This window comes from Balaenoptera acutorostrata, chromosome 7 (genome assembly GCF_949987535.1).
Source record: "Balaenoptera acutorostrata chromosome 7, mBalAcu1.1, whole genome shotgun sequence".
Classification (NCBI taxonomy): Eukaryota; Metazoa; Chordata; class Mammalia; order Artiodactyla; family Balaenopteridae; genus Balaenoptera; species Balaenoptera acutorostrata.
In genome coordinates, this window is record NC_080070.1 from 97,716,641 (window position 1) to 97,743,013 (window position 26,373).

Below are 26,373 nucleotides of genomic sequence, written 5' to 3' on the forward strand. Positions count from 1 at the left end.
TGGCGTTCTTCCGCCCGTTTCTGGGGCAAAAGGGCCCGCGGAGCCGGCTTTACTTCCGGTGAGGAAGGGAAAGGCGGGGGCGCCACCGGAAGCGAGGAAGGTGCTGTGTAATCACTCAGCAAGCTGAGGTCCTTGGATCTCCTAAAATGCCGGATTACCTCGGTGCAGATCAGCGGAAAACCAAAGAAGATGAGAAGGACGACAAGCCCATCCGAGGTCAGTTGACGTAGGCAGGAGCTCCGGGCCGGGGCAGGACCAGTCTTGGCCCGGGGTCCGGGATGGGGGGGCTTGGATTCTTGCTCGGCGCTCCGTCGCTTTTGTGCCGCTAGTGATTTGAGTCTGGTGCGGCAGCCGGGTTGACCGGCCTGTCCTCTCCGTCTCCGTCTACCAGCCCCGCGTCCTGTGTTTATCTCCCGCTGATCGAAATTTTTATTCACATTCAGCTCTCAGGTCTTGAGGGAGTCACGCGCCCCGCTTGGCCTTGCAGGCCTTGAAAAGTTCCCCGCCTGGCGGTGCTTGGTCGCCTGGACCCTCTTGGCTGTCCCTTCTCCCCCTCAAGTGACAGCTTGCTGTTATCACTGTATAGCCAGGATCCTGAGACATAATTTTCTTTTTTAAAAAACATTCCTTAGACTAGATAATTCATTCACATGATTCAAAACACGAAAGCGAAAAAGATAAATGGAAAGGTGTCTCATCCGTGACCCCGGCCCCCTCTTATCCACGGAGGCAACTGATGTTGCCGTTTTGCCTCATCTTTCTAGGCATTTTTTGTGTACATACAAGCAAGTTTGTTTGTATATTCTTTTTTTTTTTTACATATATGTAACATGCTGTACATCTTGCTTTTTAAAAAATCTTAATGATATAAGTTCGTATCATTATGTAGAGTCAGTGTGGTCTGTATAGTATCCCAAATGATTGGGTGTTCAGTAATAATCATTATTGATGGACATTGCGTTTTCTTCCCGTCTGTTGGCCATTGTAGAGCAATGAATAACCTTGTTAATATAACTCTTTACTACGTGCACAAACGCAAGCTGTAGGGTAAATTTTAGAAATGAAGTTGTAATTTTTATAGACACTGCTGGGTTGTTCGCCTTACAGACTATACCACTTGACCCTTTCCCCGCAGCACGTTCGTTCATGATTTCTTCCCAGTAGCCCCTTTTGTAAAAGCCTTATCTTTATGCTGTTTTCTTTTGTTCCTTATAGGCTATTTTAAAACATTCTCATGGTGGTTTTTTGTTGTCTTTCCTTCCTAAACAACTTCAACCTCTCCTAGCACCCTTTCTTCTTAATATCCACCCACCCCCCAGAGAAGGAGCATTTCCTGTCCACTTTCATCTCACTCTTTTCCCTTGAAAGAGGTACTCAGTCACCTAGTGTAAAATTTAGTCACAGAGATGTAACATTTCATCTGGGTATTTCTCTGGGTAGGTTGTAATTCTATAACTATATTAACAAATTTATCCCTTGGATACAGTTATGACTAATGTGTGTAGCATTTTTCTGCGCTTCTTCATCCATGTCTTACTTGATCTTTAGAGCAACACGGAGGCTAACATTTTTCCAGGTGAGAAGACTTAAATGGCTCAGAGAACTTAAATGGTTTTTCCAAGGTTACTCAGCAAATGCATGACCTTTCTGGGACTAGTGCTCAGGTCGTTCTGAATCTCAAAGTCTGTTCTTTGGGCTCCCTGTTCTTGTTATGTCATATCACTTTGAAGCTATGTTATGTACTTTTTAAAATCTGCCTTCACCCAGTTAGATAAAAGCTCCTTGAGTCCAGGAACTATTTGATGGTTGTGTTTATATCATTACAACTTTTCACAGTTTTTCTCACTCAATGCAATCTGAATTGAACAGAAAAGAATCGTAAGCTCTAGTTTCTTTTGTTTGAATTTCATGTATTATCTCTTTTCTTTTAGCTCTGGATGAGGGGGATATTGCCTTGCTGAAAACTTATGTAAGTCCTTTCAATGTCTACAAAATATAGATGTTTTGTGTTGAAATAAGGACTCTTGTTGGTATTGGCCTTCCAGAATAGTTGGAAGAGACTGTCCAGCTGTTTAATCTTCACTGAAAAAAGTTATCCACCTACAGTTTCTATTTAGAATAGATCAGAGAGTAAATACTCAGTGTGTCTAAGCTTATACATTATCTTTGTACTATTTGTAATTAAAGTGCGGTACTATATTGAAAGATATTTGAAATAATTTACTATATTTAAAATGTATGAAAATGAATTAGATATGAAGTGGTAAGTTTTAATGCATAGAAATGGACTTGAATTTTAGATAATTTCAGGTATGATTTTCATTTGTTACCTTGCATAATGGTGTGTTGCCTGTTAGGGGAATATATTGGTTCAGGAATAGTTCTGAAAATGATAGATTCCCTCTCTCTACTCTCATTTCACAAGCTTTAGGACAATAATAGCTATTACAAGTGTAACTGTTAAAAGTTTTTGTTTATAGTTTAATATATTGTTGGTATCCTGATATTCTAATTAAACTGACCTTTATCTCCTAGGGTCAGAGCACTTACTCTAGGCAAATCAAACAGGTTGAAGATGACATTCAACAACTTCTCAAGAAAATTAATGAGCTCACGGGTATGTATATTTTTTATTTCTGTTTCCCCTCTTTATGGGTAATGGTTTGATTATATCAAAGGAGCTGAAATGCAAATGTCACTCTTCCATGAATCACAGATTTAAACAAATTATTATCCTTCCTATCTGTTAAGAAATTGGATCTCATTTAATAATCTCTTTTCATTACCTTTTACAAGAAAGTTTAATGCTTAAGCAATTAAGAAACATCATCCTTTAAGTAAGTATTGTTTCTGTTGGTCAAAGCTAGTTCAGTAGACTATAATAAACAAGTCAAAATTTCTTCTTGAATAAAAATATGATCTCACATGGTATTGCTTGAAGTAAGTGGGCTATGGCCTAGTAGTCGGAAACTTTTCTTTTTGGGAACTTGAGTGGTGAAGTTTTATATTGATACTATTTGACTTGCACAAAAAAATGTCAAAGATGGCATCGCATCACATTTTTGGCCTGTGACTACTTTAGGGCCATGGTTTTCAACTGGGGTCATCCCCCTAGGACATTCGGCAGCATCTAGACTCATTCTTGATTCTCCCAGCTTAAGGGGGAGGTGGTGCTAGTGACTAGTGGCCAGAGGCCGGGACGCTCCTGCCCATCCTGGAATGCACAGGACGCCCCCCACGGCAAACTATTCAGTCCAGAATGGTAGTGGTGCTGGGGTGAGAAAGCTTGCGTTACAGCCCAGTGAATTTTGTAATCTTTCCTTACGTAGGTATTAAAGAGTCTGACACTGGCCTGGCCCCACCAGCACTCTGGGATTTGGCTGCTGATAAGCAAACACTCCAGAGTGAACAGCCTTTGCAGGTTGCGAGGTACGCATAGTGCTCTGTGGAAATTTATTTTTATCTGTACTTTCAGGTACTTTTTCAAGTCTTGGGTATAATGTAATAGTTCGTAAAGAATTTTTATGCCATATTCCAAGTAAATGCAGCTTTCTCCAAAAGTATCTGGGGTTAAAACTTTATACTTTAAACAATTATTTAAGAAATAGGTGAAGACATAATCATATAAAAGATTCAAATGATACAGGCAGATACAGAGCAAAATATGAAAACCTTCCTTCCCGTCTAACTACTGAAAATGATTTGGTCCTCTTAATCCTGCAGTGCGTCTTCACGTATATATTTACATACAAAGAAACGTCCTGTTTTCTTTTTAGATATAACTACATATTTTGGAAATCTTTCATTGTCTTTGTTATAGATGTACCTTTTTTATTTCTTGTTTCTCTTGTTTTTTAAAAATTACATAATATTCTGTAGGTGTTGGGTTGTTTGCAATTTCTGTTATGATAACAGTGCTGGACTGAACACTCATGTTAAATATTTCTCTACATAGGTGCATACATTTCTATAGTATAGCTTACTAGAAGTGGAATTATGGGGACAGAGGCATTTATCGTTTTGAAAATGTGTGAAAAAAAGTGGTTTGGCCAGTCTACACTCTCACCCAAAGGTTTTGAGGGAAATGCATATTTGCCTGATCAATGTAAGATTTGTAATTATTGATTTTTACACTTTTGCCATTTGGGCAAAAAAATTAAAAAAAAAATTCACTTTAATTTGTGTCGTGCTGATTAGTAGTATGATAGCTACTTCTTATACTTATTAAACATTTGTATTTTTTTGACCATTCAGGTTTTGTTCCATTGGATTGTTTCTTGTTAATTTTTAGGAATGGTTTATATATTGTACATATTAATCTTTTCTTAAATATGCTACAAATATTTTTTCTCAGTCTCTCACTTGACTTTTAACTTCTCGGTACTTTTTGTTGTACTGTTTTAACTTTTTAGGAGGTAAATAAAATATGTTAGCTTTGTCATTATACCTTTTGGGCTTTAATGTTGCTTAAAAAGGCCTAGCCCATTCCAAGATTATAAACATGTTCTCCTGTGTTTTATTCTAATTATTGAAAGTTTTAATTTTGCCTCTTTAATACAGTTACAGGTTATTTTTCTTTCATCTTATCCTCCTTTCCTTTTTCTGTCTTTCCATGCTTTCCTTTATTTGCTTTTTAGTTTTATCATGGTTTTAAAGAGTTAAATAGTTCTATAACAACAGTTTTTCCTAATTCCTCTTTACTAGAGACACCTATTTTCAAAATTTTTAGGTGGTTATTTTGGTTTCTGCCTTTCTATTTCTAATGGATAGTGTCAAGTTTTGTATATTGTAGATCACTTCTTGATTTTTTAGTTTCAGGTGGTGGTTATTGGTTTTCCCACCATGAAAGATGAGGATTTTGTTTTGCTTTGTTTCCTCTACCTTCATCCCAAAGACATGTCCTTCTCATCCTTATGGCCTCATAATGTAATTATATTAAAATTTTGGTTAGATCCATATTTAGTGTTTTCATAATTATGGCTAAGTAAACCCTATTCACAAAGAGCCATTAGTAAACTGTGATTACTTTTCCTTTCTTCGACCACTTTTTGTTTTCCTTGCCCTAACTGTCTCGTTTTTTCATTTGCCTTGTTGTCTATGTATATTACTAACTCAACCCCCCGCCCCCCGGTTTTTCCCGATCATCTCAGTTGTTCTTCAGATGCATTAGGTCCGTCAGGTTTTCTCATGTGTACCTCAGGTGCATCAGCTGCATCAGGTATTCTCTCAGGTTCATCTTCCTGAGCAAGCCTTTCCCAGCACTTTCTGACCTGCTTCAGTTTGGACTGGTTGCCCTGAACGCCTGCTGAATCACGAGCATCCTGTGACTTCTTACCCTGGAGGTTCCCTGTGACTCTCTCTGTTGCTCGTGTATCACGAGTTTCTCTTTCTGATTTCTTTACACCCTCATTAGGTGGCCTGTATTCTCTGGTAGCTTCCTGAAAGGTTCATTTGGGAGGTACCATTTGAGACCACATATGTCTGGAAATATCTTGGCTGATAGAAAATTCTTCTCCTTCAGAATTTTGAACGCATTGTTATTTACATTGTCCTCTGCCTCCCGGTGTTGTTAGTCTGAAGCCATTCTGATTCCCAGTCCTGTATATGTGACCTGTTCTTCCTCTGAAAGTTGTAGGGTCTTCCCTTGTTCTCAGTGTTCTGAAATTCCATGGCTGCGTGCCTTGGTGTTGGTGTGTTCTCAGCTGTGGTGCTGCGCTCTCATGTCCTTCAGCGTGCACATTTTCTTGAAACTATTTATTTGTAAATAGTTTCTTTCCATTTTCTTGGTCCTCTGTTCTGGACTTCTGTTACAGGGATATGGACCTCCTGGAAATGCTAATCTTTCTCTCCTGCTTTTCTTTGTTTTGTCTTTTTGTTCTACTTTTTTGTTAGATTTTCTTAACTTTGAGTCTATGTATTGATTTTTTTCCCTCTCACTTAAGTTTTTAATTTCCAAGAGCTTTTCTTTCTTTCAGTGCTTATGTTGTGTTGTCCTGTTCTCATATCATGGTTGTAATATGCTGTCATGTCTAAGGAAGTTAAGGATAACTGGAAGGTTTCTGTTTCCTCTAAGATGCTTTTTTCCTCTTTGCTTGCTTGGTGTCTGTCTTTTATGTTAGATGTCTGGTAATCTTACTTTGTGCTTTTGTTTAGTGGGAGACCAAAAAGCTGATAGAAGCTCTAGATTCAATAGTGAGGCATGGGGCTTCCCTGGTGGTGCAGTGGTTGGGAGTCTGCCTGCCAATGCAGGGGACACGGGTTCGAGCCCTGGTCTGGGAAGATCCCGCATGCCGCGGAGCAACTGGGCCCGTGAGCCACAACTACTGGGCCTGCGCGTCTGGAGCCTGTGCTCCGCAACAAGATAGGCCGCGATAGTGGGAGGCCCGCGCACCGCGATGAAGAGTGGCCCCTGCTTGCCGCAACTAGAGAAGGCCCTCGCACAGAGGTGGGGACCCAACACAGCCAAAAATAAATATAAAAATAAATTAAAAAAAAAATAGTGAGGCATGTCTATCTCAAGCTTCACTGTAGCTTATACGGTTGAATGTTTAGTTGGGGAGCCTTCAGGGTCAGTATCTTTAGATCTTTTCATTTGGATGGTCACTTTTCCCAGAGAAGTTGTCTTCAGTCTCGTGTTGTCTCCAATCTCCAGTATTTTGGAAGAACAGTGGAGATAGAGGGCTAGGGAATGTCAGTGGCAGGTTCACTTATGTTTAATCACCCTTCCCCTCTCACCTCCACACTCTCCTCATTTTCAGTGAAGTTACCACCACCCTACCCCTTGCCCCAGCATTTCTTGACACTTTGTTTTACTCTCCAGAATATTTTCATCACCTCCAAAAGAAACCCCGTAGCTATTAACTGTCCCTATTCCCCTCTCTCACTGGCCCCTGGCAACCACTCATCTACTTCCTGTCTCTATGGATTTGCCTGTCCTGGACATTTCATGTAAGTGTAATTATACAAGACATGACCTTTTTCTGGCTTCTTTAGCTTAGCATAGTGTTTTAAGCTTCATTCACGTTATAGCTTGTATCAGAACATCTTTTTTTTTAATAGCCAGATTATATTCCAGTCTAATTTCTCTCTTCGTTGATACTCTCTGGTGAGACATTGTTCTCAGACCTCCCATTAATTCTTTAGACATGGTTTCCTTTGGTTTTTAAAAAAATATTTATGACACTGATTAAAGTTTTTGTTTAGTAAGACCAATGTCTAGGCTTTCTCAAGGACAGTTTCTATGTACTTTTTTTCCCTATGTATGGGCCATATTTTTCTTTTTGTGTCTCATAATTTTTTGATAGAAACTGGACATTTTAAATAATGTCAGTTCTGGAACTCAGATTTCCCCTTTCCCCAGGGTTTGTTACTGCTGCTATTCTTTGCTGTTTTTTCTCTGAATTTTTTTGGTCAGCCTCTTGTTAGCCCCAACTGGTAAATGCCGCCTCAGACAGTTGATGTTAAACAGTTGCCACTGATTGTTTCCAGTAAATGTCCTGTGGGCAGGGGGTGTGTAGACAGTGAGCTCTGAGTCCGGTCAAATAAAAGCAAGCCCTGAGAACGGAGCTTTTCAGCTAGCTGCCAGACAGGTCAAGTAGTTCTCTGGGGCTGGGCTTTTGGGGAGCTCCAGTTCTTTGTCCCTGCCTTCCCCACAGGGAGGCTGCTTGTTTTCACATCTACCATGGCTGTGAGGCTGTTGGCTTTCAAGTCTTGTGCAGAGCTGGGGAGAGGGCTGTGGGATGAAGGCGAATTTAAACGCAAAATGCTCGCTGGTCTTACCAGGATTCAGCCCTTTTTTTTTTTTTTTTAATTTATTTATTTATGGCTGTGTTGGGTCTTCATTTCTGTGCAAGGGCTTTCTCTAGTTGTGGCAAGCGGGGCCCACTCTTCATCGCGGTGCGCGGGCCTCTCACTATCGCGGCCTCTTGTTGCGGAGCACAGGCTCCAGACGCGCAGGCTCAGTAGTTGTGGCTCACGGGCCCAGTTGCTCTGCGGCATGTGGGATCTTCCCAGACCAGGGCTCGAACCCGTGTCCCCTGCATTGGCAGGCAGATTCTCAACCGCTGCGCCACGAGGGAAGCCCTTGAATTTTATTTTATTTTTGTATACAGCAGGTTCTTATTAGTTATCTGTTTTATACATATTAGTGTATATATGTCAATCCCAATCTCCCAATTCATCACACCACCATCCCGCCTCCCCGCCACTTTCCCCTCTTTGTAAAGAGAACTTCTTAATGATGAAATATTTGGGTTTAATTTTCCAGAGGAATGTATCTTTTGAAATTTTTATGGCTTGGCTAAAGTTGAGCAGACCCTTGGGATTGAGCATATTCTGTAGAGAAGGATCCTTAACAGTGGCCCAGTTTCTGCAGTTCTAGTTTACACCTGCTTATTAGTGTACTGCATACCCAGGAGAGAATCTAGTTACTTGAATTCATTATTAGTGGTTCAGGTTCCTTACTCTAATCAAGCCTTTTGCCATGTTAGATGCACAAAGATAATCAATGCTGATTCGGAGGACCCGAAGTACATTATCAACGTGAAGCAGTTTGCCAAGTTTGTGGTGGACCTCAGTGATCAGGTTGCACCTACTGACATTGAAGAAGGGATGAGAGTTGGGTAAGATATCTATTTGCAGTAAATACTCGTCTTTCGTTGAAGATGCCATGTCACGTTCACACCCTTGGCTTGCTTCTGAATGGGTGACCTGGGTGCCATGGAGTACCGGGGTAGCCTAGGAGAGGGCTGCAGTTGGACAGCCTTGCTGCTGCTGCATCTGTTTCCTGACCTCCCCACCCCCACTTGGCCTTTTATGCCCTCAAGTGTCATGATCAAACTAAGTACAGAATTGTAGAGTTGAGTTTGCCGGTCTATTTAAGGTAACATGGTGTAGGTGGAGGAGGCACTTGCTCTAGGATGGTTATGAGGATTAAGTGAGTTAATGTAAATAATGTATATAGAACACATGATAATTCACTCAGTAAATTTTTTGAATGTATTGGTGAGGCTCTTTTTTACCTCCTTAGTGTGGACAGAAATAAGTATCAGATTCACATTCCACTGCCTCCTAAGATTGACCCAACAGTTACCATGATGCAGGTAAGAAACTATGGGAGGGAAAAGGAATGGCATGACTAATTGCATCCATCTCGAAAAAACGTTGAAACTTTTAACTAATAAAATATTAATATGTGGGTATGTATTGAAGAGTTGCCAAAATTTTTAAAACAATTTTTCAGATGAGGAAGTCTTTATTGTTCTTTATTTTAGTAGTTTGTCTCTCACTTATTGTCATAACAAGTAATATAGCAAGTGGGTCTAGGACACTGGGCAGTGTATTCCATTTTTATTATAATTCTTACTTGCTATAAATCTGATTTTTCTTTTAGGGTATTGGGTCTGCTCTACTGGATAGAACAATTGGATTAGTATGCAAAAGCGTGTGGCTCTATGTTGTACATTTTCATTCCTCTCTTAGGTGGAGGAAAAACCTGATGTTACATATAGTGATGTGGGTGGCTGTAAGGAACAGATTGAGAAACTTCGAGAAGTAGTTGAAACCCCATTACTTCATGTAAGTGGTTGAGTCTTTTGCCTTTTAAATTTCTTTGTACAAAGATGTGAGAGCGTTTTGTGTACTGTGCACTAAAATTATGCCTATATATTAGTTTTAAAATTTTATGTTTTCCTAAACGAAAATTTTTGATGGGGTAGAGGGTAAAGGTGTGGAGAATTGGTAAGTTCCAGAAGAGAAAGCAAAAGGATTTAGTCATCAAGCCTATTCAAAAAAAGAAGAATCTGCTATTTAGAGTGACAAGGGAGGTTGAGGCGTAACCTTTAGAATAGGTTGTAGAAGAAACAATGTGTTTTAATGCTATCAAGAAGAAATGGGCTTTAATTGAATCAAATTAAACCTGGGGGGATAATGGAAAAAACTAGGATTAATTATCATATTATTATGTATTAAATATATAATACTTTTGTTCTTTAAACACTGTAATTTTTTAAAATTAGGGGAAAAAATGTTTTGTTAACCCTGGGTAATAGAAATACCTTTAAAAGCCATTCAGCCTTGTGTATTAATATGAGTCTAGTTTAGATCTTATGTCTTAGAATAAGTAAAATTCTTACTTAGATCAAGTATATAAATTGTGGACTTAATAATTTTGGTTTAAATATACTGATGTAGAAGTAGTCTTGCTTTTATTATAGAGAATTGATAAGTGTAAAAATCGTGTCTCCATCACAGCCAGAGAGGTTTGTTAACCTTGGCATTGAGCCTCCTAAGGGTGTGCTGCTCTTTGGTCCACCGGGTACAGGCAAGACACTCTGTGCTCGGGCAGTTGCTAATAGGACTGACGCTTGCTTCATTCGAGTTATTGGATCTGAACTTGTACAGAAGTACGTCGGTGAGGTAAAGTAAATTGATCATAATCAAAGAATATGTAGCTCTATGAAAGATTTATAAAGCATAGATGAAATTAAAATGGGAATTCTGCATTGAAGATTGAGACGTGACATTTTTTGATTGATGGATTGTAATTAGTAGGTCAGAAGCCCAGAAGCCACCAGCCTTCCCGTGTGGTCATTTGGAAATAAAACTGCTTAACATTTTTAATCAGTATGCTCCCTACTCAGAAGGGTGACATTTTCTGCAGATTTGATTTGTAAGATCAATAACCCAGTAATGCCCAGTGAATGCATTCGAAAGTATATTCACTTCAGGGGCAGTGTTTTATGTTGTTTTGAGAAAGAGAACAGAGATTGTCTATGTGTATGTGTGTGGGTGTATGTACACACGTGTGTACACACACACACACGTTTTTTTCATTAGAGAGTAAGTCTAGGGCTGAATATATTATAACTGAAACATTAATGATTAGTATACTTACAATGAGAATTAGAAAAAGGATCTGCATGAGTTGAGATATACTTTTATTCCTTATCAAAATCAAATTCATTGATCAGAAATGCCAAGTGATGGATCAGATGCTTTTATTTCCTCAAGTTTTATTGATTGAAATGGTGCCTTTATTTTATTTAATCGTGTTAATTTGACCTCTTCAGGTCTTAAAGTTATTGGCTATTTAATAGGTACAAAATCATGAAATTACTTAAGATTGTTTTAAAGCTAATAAGATTAATTTGACGGAATAGGTAACAAACTTCAGTCCTCCTGAAAAAGCTTTTGGTAATAATGGTTGAGAATACTGTTAGGAAAGTTTGAAGTATAACTTATTATATTTTAAAAGATTTAAAAACCAACTCTGAATTAACACTTTCTTTTTTTCATCAGGGGGCTCGAATGGTTCGAGAGCTCTTTGAAATGGCCAGAACAAAGAAAGCCTGCCTTATCTTCTTTGATGAAATTGATGCTATTGGAGGTATGAATGGTATCTCGAGAACTTTACAACTGGGTTTCATGAGAATTCTGTAGTAATATGTGTAAAGTTCCCCTGATACATTAATCTTGTACAGAATTTTAATTCCAACTCTTTTATGAGCTTTAGCACATCAGAGTCACAGATCTAATAAACTGTAGGGCCACACCATAAAGGAAAGAAGCGGCAATATGTAGTATTGGTATTTCTCAAAGTCTTTATCTTTGAACTTTGCCAGTTTCTTTCCTAGGGCACATATTTTCACTTTAGCAACTCCTAACTTGGGATACAGCTTCACTTAATCGGATCAGAAAGCACTGGGGCATAATTTAATTGGTGGTAGTTTTTCATAAAGTGTACATAAAATAACATTATTGGCTTCATCGATTTGATGAAATACAGTATTAGCTGTGCAATCTAGACAAGTTATTTTAACTACCTCTGAGCCCCAGTTTGCTGCTTTTATAAAAGAAATGATAATTCCAGCCTTGTTTATTTCATGGGTTTTTGAGGTTTGAAGTCAGTCATAAATGTGATTGACTTTGAAAACTCTATACTGTACTATAGGCCTTGGCTATTGTTACAGTCTATAAGAGTAATAGTTCCTATTAGCTGCAGAAGTGTCATATCACCAGACAGTTGTTATTTAATGAACTTAGTGACAAAAAAAGTCTTAAAAAATATAGTGGATGCTGTAACACTGTTTGGGGACTGAGGTTAGGATACCTAAAGTCTTGCTTTTAGACTGGATGGATGTTGTGGGCTTTGGACATTCTGTACGTAATGTTCAAGGGCCATAATTTGACCGCAGTCTGTAGATGCGGTGTTGTGACCCTGAAGTCATTTTTGTAGTATCACTGGAATAAGCCTTATGATGTCAGGATGCTCTGAAACTGTGGCTTCCAAAATGGATTTTGTATAAAACAGTATTAGGGTGAAGGAAGAAAATATTGGTACTTTTCTTCATATTTAATCTCATTTTTAAAACTTCTGTTTTTGTATTTTATAATGTACGTAATGCATTAATACAACAGTATGTATTTATACAATTTTAAAATGAAAAAATGTATACGGAGGCCTCTTCTTGTGCTATTTTGGTTGAAATGAAGAAGAGTATTGACATTAACCTAGAGTATTCTAATATATCCAAATCAGTGTGATAGTAAGCTGTTAACAGTTCTACTGTATTATGGATTTAGCCATATTTTTAAGGACAGTTTTGAGAAATTTAGAAGAGTTGTTTGGCATTTTCTTACATATACTCAAATACCATTATAGTGCTGAACTTTCCATGTATTCTTTTGCCTAGTCTAGGTGTATAGTATATTGTGTTGAATGGAGGTGTTTTTGAGTGACTTAAACCAAAATCCTTAAAGAGGATTTAAAAAAAATAAAGGAACTTATGTTAAATCAACCTATGACGAGTCCTTTTCTCATTAGTTTTGTGTAAATCAGGCTGTTCTTACAGGATTTGCTTAAAACTGAGAAGTTCCCTTGGGCTGGAGGGTGTGATCTGAGCTGAGATTTACTGAGCTGAGATTTACTGTGCTGCTCTGAGTAGATGTGAAGAGTGTCTTTCCTCCTGTCTTCTCAGGGGCTCGTTTTGATGATGGTGCTGGGGGTGACAATGAAGTGCAGAGGACCATGTTGGAGCTGATCAATCAGCTGGATGGGTTTGATCCTCGAGGCAACATTAAAGTTCTGATGGCCACAAACAGACCTGACACTCTGGACCCAGCGCTGATGAGGCCCGGGAGACTGGACAGGAAGATTGAGTTTAGCTTACCTGATCTAGAGGTGGGAACATCATTTCACTGTAGAAAAGGGATTCTTGAAATTTTTTCTTCCTGTGCTGTTTTCCATTTTAATATTTGTCAATTCCCCTATTTTTAGGGTCGGACTCACATTTTTAAGATTCATGCCCGTTCAATGAGTGTTGAAAGAGATATCAGATTTGAATTGTTAGCACGACTGTGTCCAAATAGCACTGGTAGGTAGAAAGGTCTTGCTTCTATTTGCTGGTCTGTCTATTTGGGCTGCTTTAATTAAGCCTGTTATTTTCTTTTTGTTTGAAAGGTGCTGAGATCAGAAGCGTCTGCACAGAAGCTGGTATGTTTGCCATCCGAGCACGGCGAAAAATTGCTACTGAGAAGGATTTCTTGGAAGCTGTAAATAAGGTCATCAAGTCCTATGCCAAATTCAGTGCTACTCCGCGCTATATGACATACAACTGAGCCCTGGAGGTGTTCGTGAAAACACTTTTCACTGGAATCCTAACGTTATACAGACTTCTTAATAACCATTTCACACACAAAATAAATGGTTTTCAAAATTGTATGTTTTTCAGATGTCTTTTCTCTGTGGTACAATAAAGGGTGATATCTAATGCCGTTAGGCAGAAAAGCTGTTTTCTGACTTGCTACCATTTTTAAAGGTTCCACATTGTGAAGTGCTTGCTTTAACCACATATGTTCTAGGCATATGCTGGTTGAGTGCTGTACATATATTATCTCATTTTATCTTCCCATCTGCCCAGTGACGCGGATTTAACAGATGCAGAATTTTCCTACCTCGTTTCCTTGTAGCAGAGCTGGGATTCAAGTCCAAGTTTGACAGCTCCATCGCCGATGTCCTGCCCATTATGCTCTTCTGCCCTCATCACAACGGCCCATCCAGGCACGTGATCACATGTGTTTCGACAGGTTTTTTCCTACAACGTTGAATAAAGCAGCTTTGGCTAAACTATGTTTAAAGTGTAGGAAGCATCTGATGTAATGTGTTTTGCTTTGCCATTTGAGTTGATTGATTTCAAATTAATCAAGAAGAATTGTTGATTTTAATGACTAGCGAAGTAGTAAAGCAAAAAGAAACATATACATATAATAATCTCATTTAGAAAATCGGAATTGGCTTTATACAGAAAAGTACTTATTTTCATTTTATAAATTAATGGTTAAAAACTTCAGTAAAGCTCCCGTTAGACTTCTGGTCTATAGTGAGGTATTTCTAAAATAAAAGTTTTTATTAGAATCTTAAACAAAGCTCTTTAAAATTATTTCTTGTACAGCCACCACCAAATTCCCTCCCCTCTTCCACCACAATTACCCCCTTCCAGGCCCCTGCCAAACACTGAGACCCAAACACAATAAAGAATATTTTTATTGTAGTTCAGTATTCACAAGTAATGCAAAATAGTGAGAGACGGATACATTTTAATTCACAAAAGAAAAAGTTGACAACATAGAAAATGCTGTGTTGCACTGAAATATTTAAAATTTGCAAGTTTTAAAGCAGAATAAAGCTGTTCATTCATAAAATCCAACTAACATCCTTTCTCTTCATTTTTGTGAACTTGATGAGGAAATTTTTTTTTCTAAGCCTGCCCTAGTCTTTCATGAGGTATGAAAGCGAACCATTTCCAGGTTATGCTGATAAGTGAATGGCTACAGATGTGTGTTTTTGTGCTGCTTTGATCAATGCAAGCATTCAGAACACACTCCTTCAAGTCTGACCACTTGTTCATGTTGCCACATGCGTCAGATGCACCAACGTGAGACAACTCAAGTTGGTTATGTGGTGCCCACTCAGGCCTAACGTGTCATAGGCTGTGAATAATCTTGACATCTCAGTTTCGTGATGAAAATCTAACTGGCCACACATCAAATCAATGCACAATGAATTATTTGAAAAATCTGGGCGTTTCTACCCAGGCATATGTATACAGATAGCATCAACACTATCTAGATTAGCATGTTTGTACCCCATTTAAAAAGAAAATATACACATTCACTGGTAACTCCCTCCACCTAAAATATGTATGTGTGTGTGCATAAACATGTGTATATGTGTGTGTACACACATGTTTACACATATTAGTGTGCTGATAAATCAATACAAAGGGTTTATGACTTCAGAAAAATACTGTAGTGATCCTTTAAAAAAAAACTTAAAAACCATTTTAAAAATGTGATTAGATTTATAAAATTTAATTTTCACAAAGCTCAGGTTCATCTGTTACATAAAGCTGAAATGCTATACACCAGTACAATGAAAAACCTGGTAAGCCTTTTTTAAAGGCAAAGTGGGTTTTTGAGATGCTCAAACTTGTTTAAATCCAACTCAGTAAGCAGGCAGGTTACCTGGTGCAGTCCTGGCTTTTGAACGTTTTCCTGCTGGGATTTGAGGGGTTTCAAAACCACTGCACACATTTTGGTTAGCTGTATGTTTGGAGAATTAGATAACACTTTTATCAGTCCTCAAACCAACTTTTATCAGTCCTCAAACCAACTTTTATCAGCACTCAATCCATGTTATCAAGAATACACCACTGAATCCTAAAAGCATTGCTGAAAAAAAGGACCAACAGCATTTTTGCACTCACTAAAGCATACAGGCTCACACCAAGGAAGTTGTGTTTGATTTTAGAATTTGGATTAATTAAAGGGGCAGACATAATAAAGTCGTCTTCACCACATACCCTTCCTTCCCTCAGCCCCACACAAGGGTACCCCCTCGCCCCCCACTCCCCAAACAGAACAACACACCCACCCACTCGGGGGCAGATTCTCTGGGTTTGCTACCCTCTCCACACACACTGGAGGGCAGTCTCATTTTCTCAACATGTACCTTTGGAGGCAGGCACCTCCTTTCTCTGTTAAACAGGTAAGGATACAGGATCAAACCACATGGGTATTTTAGATGTTACCTGAAAACTACAAAATGCTTCTCCCAGAGCCTGCAGAGGATTCATACCCTTCACTGTTTCTCTGAGTCCCACTGCAGATGAGATTGGCATTGGGATCCCACTCTGAGCTGCCGTATGATTGTACAGTCAGCGTCTATGACCTGAATGAGGAGTTTCCCGGGCCCTGGTTCAAAACTGTTTGCAAACGTATTCCATCCAGTCATGAGACAGAGAACAACCATGGTCATGTTGCACAGGATTTGAGAAAGACAACATCACTATATGGGACCTTCCTGGAAACAGGGCTTTCCTATATTTCCATAAAATAAGGCTAGTCTAGTCCCTATATCCATCAGTGTGGATTATGCCCTTTTTGACAGGGCAGTAAGAATCTGAATTTGAACCAGGGCTGAAAAACATAGAAAGGTATATACTAGCAGCTTTTAAAGTCCAGAAAGAAGGAGGTAGAGACAAAACTTGATTGTAAGTAAAAGAAGTCAGGAAATTTCCCACTGTATGGAATAACCCTAAGTAAAACATTCCAAAATATTTACATATAGATAGAATACATTTTGAAATACATTCTTATGATATCAGAGGCATGCCAAAACAAAAACATATTACCCCTCAGTAAGACTTAAATGCTTTTTATGTACATGGTAGAATTCTATTCAAAATAGGTTAAAAATTAAAGGACAGAAAAGTTAAATACAAATTTGTAAGCTACAGACAAGTACTTTTTTTGTACACTGCTTTCAACCTATTAATAACCAGGACTTGAATATCTGCTGTGTGTAGAGCATTTATTGAAGACTGGTGCTAAAGATTATGCAATAAAATATTTTATAATATTGTTTAAAATCCTTAAGTTCTACTTTAATGGCTGAAATGATACAAGCCCTTTTATAAAAGTTTCTAGTATAAGCTGAGGTCCTATAACTACATGCTCTTTCAGAAGGCAGTCTGTATCAGAATGCAGATGTATCTGATGATTGCAAAGGAAATAACTGACTGCAAATCTTATTTCACTCTAGATCTAGATAAGGTATTGATTAGAAAGGGGCGGGGGTCTACTTTGAATTAAATTAGTAAAGTCACTGAGAAACCTGATAAGACTTAAAGCAAACAAGCCATAGGGTTTCGTTTGGAGTAGACCCATGCTAACCTACTTCTTTCCTGATGCACTTTTCCCCTGGAAGTGTTTTCTTCATGAAAACTAAAACAAGGAGTCAATAAGGAAACACGTAAAACAAAAACAAAAACAACTATTAGCAGAAAATCTTAGCAGATGAGGCTTTAGGCAGGTTGGCTAATACTTGTGCTGTGATTTGGAGTGAGCAGGTGGTTAGAATTACAGGAGCAGGAACTTCTGATGACAAACTGGCTTAAAGGTCTCCCCACTCCTTTTGAACAACTGTAGAGAAAATGCTTCAAACAGCATCTTACTCACTCATCGGCTTAAAACTGAGTTTGATGAAGAATTAACTAACTCTATGGACTTAGAAGGAAGGTATTAAATTATACCCAGGAGTCTGTTTTCTAAAATATGTGGTAAATCACTTTTAGCAACAACAACAAAACTTCTAGGGGCTCCTACTGGCCACAGGTGTGACAATTTGAACACCAAAAAGAGTATAATGCACTGAAACACATTAAAACTACAACAATTCATGAGTGTATAATTATACGAAAAAGGAAAAATCAAAAAGAACCTAATTCGTCACCATCTATTAAACCAACTCCTTACTTTGAAGTTGATAACTAAATGGAAAAAAATAAATTTAACCTGCCCTTCCGGTAAGAACTATATTTAAGCATGACTAAATAATTCAAGTTGAGGGAAAGCTGTAGTTTACACAGAAACACCAACTGATAAATGCAGAAGAAATGAAAGAATTGGAAAAGGAAATTCACACACCTTAATAAAATTGCTGCTTTAGGCAAGGATTATCACTAGACATTAAAACCCCTGGGTGAACGGCTAATGGAGAACTGAGCATTCATTCAATGCCAAAGGAACACCATACAGATAACTCACTAGTCACGAAGGAGAAAATGTAATTGGGGGATTGGTTGTCATGTTAATCCAAGTGATTTATTTTAGCATCATTAATGGTAGGTCAACTAGATATTACTTGTTTTCTGTTGTGATGCGATTTGAAGCATGTGTCTCATCTATGATATATTCTAGCAAGAAATGTTTTATTCATATTCATGAAGCCTTTAGTCAGACATAACTTCTAGATCATAGGTAGTTCAGGAAATAAAGGGACAAACTAAATAACACCTTGAAAAAGCGAGTGGACACACTCACAAGATGGGATTCTACAGGACAACTGTCCCAACTCCCTTTAACAAGTCAATGTCATCAAAAAAGGGACAGTGCTAGACTAAGACACAGTTATGGGACTTAGAGGGACATGACCATTTGTAGTGTAAGGTCACAGAATGAATACTAGTTTGGATAAACCAACTACAACTGTGGAGACAACTGGGGACGTTTGAATATGGTCTGAGGTAAACATGTTCTAGAATGAGAAAGCAGAGATTGATGACTGAAAAAGAACAGGTCACAGAACACTATGTAGAGTATGATCTTATTTTGGTTAAAAGATGTAAATACATATGGATAGAAAAAGATCTGGAAGGATATGCATTAAGGTGTTAGCAATAATCTTTGGTGGTAATGTAATGTTTTTCTGATTTTTGCTTGTCTATATTTTCTAGTTTTTTGCCATGTACTTACATTGCTTCTGTAACAATAAATGGTTATTTTAAAAGAAGAACTTATAGAAAATTGTGGGTTTGCCTTCTCTGTGAGATAACTGATTACAGAAAGTCTGTAGATCAACAAGTACAAAAGCAAAGAACTACTACCCATCTGGTGACAGCGTATCTGACTTGTGGATAAAGTACTTAAATTCTTTAAGTTCACAAAGATAATACTAAAGAGTAACAGAAATGTCACTACACAATAAATGCAGGCAAGAGGCTAATAATATCTTTGAAATAGTCAATTAAAAAAATACAAGTAAGATACATCTTGCTATGCGTCATTCACCCTCCAAATCAAGCCTTGTATTTACTAGTATTTACCTACTACTGGTATTTACCCTTAGGAAAGAAACATTCAGTGTCTACTATTTAAAGTGCGTAGGCTAGTAACTTCACGAGCGGCTCATACCCCATCGCAGGCTGAGCTCCTCGTCTAAGCCTCCGGAGTGGCGTTGGGCTCAGAGTCCTCCTGGGGAGGGGCAGCCGTGGCCTCCTGTTCGGCAAGTGCCTCTCGAACTTGGCTGCCTAAGACTGCGTCGTGAATGCTGTGGAACAGCAGCTCCAGTAAGGCAGGATTTTCAAAGAATTGATTTCGACTGAGGTCATTCACGACTTGTGCTATGAAAGAAGAAAGGACAATTAGCCCAGGGACTTCCCTGGTGGTCCAGTGGTAAAGAATCCACCTTCCAATGCAGGGGATGTGGTTCGATCCCTGGTCGGGGAACTAAGATCCCACACGCCGCGGGGCAACTAAGCCCACCCACCAGAACTACTGAGCTCGCGCGCCTCAGCTAGAGAGCCCGGGTGCCGCAAACTACAGAGCCCACGTGCCCTGGAGCCTGCACGCCACAACTAGAGAGAAAACCTGCAAGCCACAACTAGAGAGAAGCCTGCGCGCTGCAATGAAAGATCCTGCATGCCTCAACAAAGATCCCGCAACTAAGACCTGATGCAGCCAAGAATAAATAAAATAAATCAGTAAATAATAAATTAAAAAAAAAAGAAAATTAGCCCACACTCTGGGTGTCAGTCTTAAACATTAAAAAAAGTAACACTTTCATATAGTTTAAATATTAAAATGATATAATAAAAATTATTTTTTTACCATACATGGTATTATTCTGTGGTGTAAATGTACCCTAGTTTATTTAACTGGTCCCTTTTGTTTGACAATTGGATTTTTTCTACTGTTTTGTTCTTATAGACAGCACTATGATCATTAACCACGTACATGTGTCATGTTGAATGTGTGTAGCATACTGCTGGATTTGCTGGGTTAAACGTAAATGCATTTGTAATTTTGAAAGAAAATGCCTGTCTGCCCTCCACAGACGCTGCTCCAGTTTGCACTCCCACCAGCAATGTCTGAGGGTTCCTGTTGTCCCACAGTGAGCCTACAGAGCCTGCTGTCAAACATTTTCGATTTTTGCCATTTTGGTAGGTGAAAAGTGATGCCTTTATGTGAATTTCATTTTCAAGCACTGTTTTAGCCAAAATTTATATTAAAACAAAAAGAGCAGGCATTGTCTGGAAAAACCTAAATGATTTTATATAACTATGTTCATGGCAGCCATTACATAAATAATTACTAAAAAATATACCAGCCCTGAACAATGGTTTATTAGCTCCTTTCCTCCAACTCCAGTGCAGGAGGCCTGCCACAAGTAACCCAGGGATGTGAGTGCTGTAAGTGGCAAATTTCAAAGCTAGCTTTAGATTTTCAGAAGAATAATTTTCATTTTCACCTAAAACTAAAATTAAGGGAAAATACTTCCAAATGCAGTTATTTAAAAAACAAACAAAACCAAAATGTTAAAACGTCTCCCATTCTAAAAGTGTACTCACCACTGCATCCTGCTAAATACACATAAATGCCGACATCTCCATATTCTTTTACAATCTGTAATAATGTTGAAATAAAGTTTAGTTTCTCTTGACTCTGTGAGGTGCAAGTTTCTTTCTACCAATACGTATTTAGTGATATAAGATGCTCTGGTTCATCCACTTGAGCTACTCCACTTCAATAATTATGCATTTTGAACTAATCATTTAAAAATATGTATTTTGTTTGATTTTTAAATCAACAGTGATAATTTGGAACATCAAAGAATTCTTGTCAAATTTTATTCAAGTGTAATAAAGGTATTATGGTAATGGTTTTTAAAAGAATCTTCTCGAAGAGATATATACTGTAATACTTAAAGATTAATGATGACTGGGATGTGCTTCAAAATAAGAGAAGGGGAAAATGGGTGTGGGGATAAATGAAACAAAATTGACCATGAACTGATAATAGTTGAATCTGAGTGACAGTTACACGGGGGTTCATTACACTCTGCTCTTTATTTTGTATATTTTCGATATATTCCACAATCAAAAGTTGAAGAACAAAAACAAAAACAACAACAAAATTTTGAGAGTTGAAAAAGGACCCTAGTTCAATTCTCTGATTTTACTGATGGTGATACTGGGCACAGAGATATTAAAAGACTTGTTAAAGATGATGCTTACCCCTGCCAGAGTTTTTACACCAACGGAATCAATAAAATTGACTTGCGTAAAATCCAGAATGATGGTGTGGACGTTATCCCCTGGGGGCATAAATCTTTGCAGTTCCTCAGGAAGTGTGCTCTTGATGACTACTGGGGGATATTTTATTTCATTCTCCTCTTCCTCAGGCTTGGTGCCGTCTTCTCCATCTACTTCTGCATCCTATGTTAAAAATCAAACCAAACCAGAGTGCTATGAACAACTCATATTTCGGTTCTGAGAAAGATTTATGAGGGAAAAATTAGTCCTCATATGCTCAAGTTTCTGACTATACCAGACTGTTTCTAAAATATTTGCTATATCCTAGCCCTGTAATATGACAAAAAAGGATATGTACACAATATTCAGTTTTAGCTGTTTCTTTTTTTCTTCCTCCTCTTCCTCTTTTCTTTTGTCCAATGAAATCCACTCTCTTTAGTCATCATATATATTTTCCCCTAACTTCTAAAATAGTCCCATTAACTTCAACATGACAGACCACAGTTATCATAAGCCCAAACAGCAAAAACCAGTCTTTTGAGTTTTTTTTACTATCAGCTGAATGAATCTCTGACAAAGTAATAATGTTTTCCTGGGCTCCTATCACTACTTATTTCAGAAGCATTCTCATAACTGACCTTACCATGTATCCTTAATATACAAAGGATACTTAGCTTGTTTCTAAGCTTTCCTACTTTAAGGACTTTATGCTGTGTTAAAACTTCAATCATGAATAAAGGTGGGGGGCACTGCAGATCAACAGACAAGGGAAAGTTACAATGAAGGGATCACTCACCACTTTGACGATGGTTGCATTGGCCATGTTGGCATTTCCAACTTCCTTAGCATACTTCTTCATGGCCTTTCTTCTTGCTCCCATTATGAGGGCTGGGTTCACTCCAGTCTTTACAGAAGGGCAATATATGCAAAAATCACTTCTTGGCTCCCAGGAACCCACCCAAAGCAATTAATCTTCAAATCTCTCCATCTGACTGTTTTCTATGCCAAATTATCACCATAACCCTTGCTCTACCTTTCCCTCAGATGCCCTGAACTGGGTTACTCCCTCATTAAAAGAACAGTAGTAACTTTTCTTATTCTTGGTCTTGATTCAAGACAACCAGAAGCTAAATATTAAAGAGAATTTTAAAGTAGTATTTTTCAAACTTAGATCTCTCAGATTCTTATATTTAAGAGACTCTGTGGGTTGAATGGAAGGTTTTCCTCCTTGCTGGATAGTGTGGGGTGGAGTTCTAATCATCATCAAAGGAACCCAAGAATAAGAAACTTAAAATTATTTTTTCGCTTTTTTTCTTAAATATTTTTGAAAAGGTAATACATGCATATGATAAAAGAGAATGAATAGCGGTGTTGGTTATACAACAATGAGAATGTACTTAATTCCATCCACTGACTTGTACAGTTCCAAATGGTTAAAATGATAAATTTTAAGTTATGTAAAGAAAAATAAAACAAAACAAAAAAGATAAATTTTAAGTTGTGCATATTATACCACAATTAAAAAAAATAGAGGTGGAGAAAAACAAATAGTATAAAAGGTATACCAAGACATTTAAGTGACCACCCCATGCCTATCAATCCTCAGATTCCCTCCTCAGAAATAATCACCCTTAATTTCTTGTGACTCACCTTTCTTTTTAATGCACTGCTGTATAAGTCACTATTTGCATAATAAATTGGGGCATTTATTTGGAATATTTTTATTCCAGGAATTTCTTTCACCTGAGAAATAAAACGTTAGTGAATTTAATATATGGAAATATTTCAGAATCAAAACAGCAATTGCTTCCCTCTTCTAACTTGAAAATTAATACAGAAGTTGCTAAGGAAGGGCTCTCTGACAGTGTTTAAATAAAATAAATAATTAAATAAAATAATGTCACTCTAGCTGACCTACTCGTGCTCTGGAGGAACACGTGCTGAGCAGAAAGCCTTTAAAAATGCACAGGTTTTCATTTCTTTTAAAAGTCTTTCTTTGTTTCATTTTTACCATAAAGTACAAAGAAGAAACTGAAAAATGTCAAAAAAGAGAACTGGATAGGAGAGGGGAAGCTGCCACCCAGTCTGTGAGAAGCAGCCAAATAAAATGAACACAGGTTGATATTGGTTGATTCACAGAATGTAGGAAGGAGTGAAAATGGACCCAAGTGAAACAGAGTGAAAATTTTATCAAGAAGCCTCATGGAACTCTAGAATGCAGCTGGAAACAAGTAACCCAGCACATAATTCTTTAGGAAGGGGGAAAAAATAGCAATCCTAACACCAGTCTGATTTCTTAATATCTTATAGTGAGTTTGAGAATTTCCTCCCAAGCATACAACAAAACAAACAGATAAAACTAGTTTAAGAAGACTTTGTAAAAGATTCTACATAAGAGATTCCATATAAGAAAAGAACATTCAAAGTCAAGAATATTTTAAGCCATAATTTTAACGATTAAAAATGAAGCAGGTGGGCTTCCCTGGTGGCGCAGTGGTTGAGAATCTGCCTGCCAATGCAAGGGACACGGGTTCGAGCCCTGGTCTGGGAAGATCCCACATGCCACGGAGCAACTGGGCCCGTGCGCCACGACTACTGAGCCTGTGCTCTAGAGCCCATGAGCCACAACTACTGAAGCCCGTGCCCCTAGAGCCCGTGCTCCGCGATGAGAAGCCACCGCAATGAGAAGCCCGTGCACCACAACGAAGACCCAACATGGCCAAAAATAAATAAAATGTAATAGATAAATTTATATATTAAAAAAAATGAAGCAGGAGAACTCCATAGCCCCACCACCTACATTTTACACTGCTAATACTAGTATTTTGCCACCAGTTTAAATTCATCAGAAGGAAATCATGCCCATACAGACCACCTTGGCAAACAGTCTCAGTATTTTGTAAACATATACTTCAAGGCCAAGAACATATGTTTATCCTCATTAAAAAGAGAGGAAAAATAAATATTAGGAGGTTGTGTAACTGGCGTGTAGTATAAACTGTAAAACTGAATCCAGACAGTAAACTGAAGTTCAGGTTTTTCGCTTTGACCACCACACCTCCCTGCTCTCCACCCCACTCTTTGTCCTAAGTAAAAACAATATCTAGCTGGCCAGTCACATCACATGCTTACAACCATTTAAAATGATAGAAAAAGGTCCTACCTCCTCATACGCGTCTATGTCAATGTACACATCAGTGTCAGGAAGCTGCCCAAGGACTTTGTAGCTCGGACTGAAGACAGAGAAGGAGCGTGTTAAAATACCAATGTGCTGATGCGCAGGACTTGACAGAAACACGAGGTTCTGCACGTTGGATTTGCTAGTGACTTCAGGGATACTCGATCCTTTTATGGTGCCTTTTCAGAAGGGCTCCACATGTATTCACATTCCCAGTGCCATTCCAAGCCTAACACACCCCACACATACCCCCAAGACGTATGCAATATACACATGCAACACATACACCTAACACACATACCCCCCACACAGCACACACGCACACCACGTACATACCCACTACGTGACACCACACACACACCCTGTACACACCATCCAGAGAGCACGCACACAACCTGACCAAGACAAAAGACTCAGGCATCTGAAGACGGGGGCAAAAATGAATTGTGCAGAGTTCAAACCATGCCAGGGACATGTGTAACTCGATCCCATGTTACTGGCTAGATAGAATTATCTTCCTGTTTTAATTCTGAAGCAGGAGAGGGGATTTTCATTTTGTCTCTAGTAAGAGTCTCTGACTCATGGAGCAGTGGGCGGGGGGTTAGTCTACAGAAGGTGTGGGGAGAAAAAAATCTCAAATCAGCATAGAAAGTTTTCTGAAGTCTGGTGTGAATAGATTTTAAACATTATTTTAAAAGCACAAATTCCGAATTCTTTTTATAGGACAGTCTGGCTCAAATTAGATACTGAAATGATGACAGGTACTACTTCTTAAGCACCTGATATTACCTTATTATAGCCCATGAAAAATCCTACTGGGCTTATTTCTGCCGTCATGTGGAAGAGAAACTGAAGTCCAGCGGGGTTAGGTGAGCTGTTCAAGGTCAGAGAGCTCGGCAGACCCAGAATATGGCTCAAGGTCTTGTACAGACATTCCATGGTCTTGTTACTATGCTCTGGTGTTCTCAGCGCATATGTGCAAGTGGTTTGTGAGTTAGAATCTAGAGCAAAAATGTCAGGGGTTTTTCTAGGTGGATTCCTTCAACAAGCATTCAGAGAACACACACTATATGCTGGTACTGGGCTCTAGGGACCTCGCGTACACAACCAAGGTGCTCACAGTCTAGTGACATCTGTGGACAAATATAACACCAACGACTGATACTGGAGATGAGAGGCAAGGTTCTCAGTTGAGTTCCCAATTATGAGAAAACCTTCCATACGACACTCGAAATGTTGTCCACATGTTGCAATCTAGTGCCAGCGGGCAGAGGTGAGTGAGGGGTGGACACAGGGACCACACAAGTACACAAGTAACTGGGAGACATGTGAGGTGCTGCAGGACCACAGCGCTGCGGTGGGCGCACAGGGGAGTTGGGATCTCTCTGGCTGGGTGAGCGGGGTCTAAACTTACGTGGATTTCACAGGCAGATGAGGAGAAGGCCTTCCTGACCACCTGGAGTGCGCTGGAATCCCACTTCCTCAGGTCTAAATACTCCTTGTTTCTTCCGTAATCACCCCAGGAGCAAGAAAGTCTCTCTTTATGAACTCTGATGGGGTTTTATTTGGCCGTCTCTTATGCTTAGTATCACTTGTACCTTGCTTACACTTAACTGAAGCACTTACAACTGTGTATTCCAATTTCTTGAAGATGGATTATAAAATGCTGATTAAGAGTTAGCCTCTGGATTCACAAAATCTCATATTTGAATCATTGCCTACCACTTGCTGTGTGATCCAAGTTACTCAATCGATCTAGGCCTCAGTTTCCACATCTGTGAAACGGGGATGCTAACAGTCATTGGGCTGGAAGAATGAAATGAC

The 26,373-nt window shown here is 38.7% G+C and overlaps 2 protein-coding genes across 3 annotated transcripts in view; one reads left to right on the plus strand and one right to left on the minus strand.

The window, feature by feature from the left end:
* Nucleotides 1-56: 56 nt before the first annotated feature.
* On the plus strand, nucleotides 57-13,718 carry PSMC2 (proteasome 26S subunit, ATPase 2). The gene is made up of 12 exons (XM_007177316.3): nucleotides 57-216; nucleotides 1,932-1,969; nucleotides 2,536-2,617; nucleotides 3,330-3,429; nucleotides 8,490-8,621; nucleotides 9,029-9,101; nucleotides 9,481-9,576; nucleotides 10,252-10,416; nucleotides 11,299-11,386; nucleotides 12,978-13,180; nucleotides 13,277-13,373; nucleotides 13,460-13,718. The coding sequence occupies exons 1-12, from the start codon at nucleotides 147-149 to the stop codon at nucleotides 13,615-13,617; spliced, it is 1,302 nt and encodes a 433-aa protein (XP_007177378.1). The 5' UTR covers nucleotides 57-146; the 3' UTR covers nucleotides 13,618-13,718.
* A 5,375-nt stretch (nucleotides 13,719-19,093) lies between these two features.
* SLC26A5 (solute carrier family 26 member 5) overlaps nucleotides 19,094-26,373 on the minus strand; it is a 29,523-nt gene continuing 22,243 nt past the window's right edge. For both annotated transcript variants that reach the window (XM_007177315.2, XM_007177314.2), the window contains 6 exons: nucleotides 24,535-24,604; nucleotides 23,022-23,114; nucleotides 22,168-22,275; nucleotides 21,354-21,554; nucleotides 20,688-20,742; nucleotides 19,094-19,460 (listed from right to left, as the gene is read on the minus strand). In XM_007177315.2, coding sequence (XP_007177377.2) covers nucleotides 19,276-19,460; nucleotides 20,688-20,742; nucleotides 21,354-21,554; nucleotides 22,168-22,275; nucleotides 23,022-23,114; nucleotides 24,535-24,604 — 712 coding nt within the window. In that variant the 3' untranslated portion in view covers nucleotides 19,094-19,275. The remainder of the gene's footprint in view (nucleotides 19,461-20,687; nucleotides 20,743-21,353; nucleotides 21,555-22,167; nucleotides 22,276-23,021; nucleotides 23,115-24,534; nucleotides 24,605-26,373) is intronic.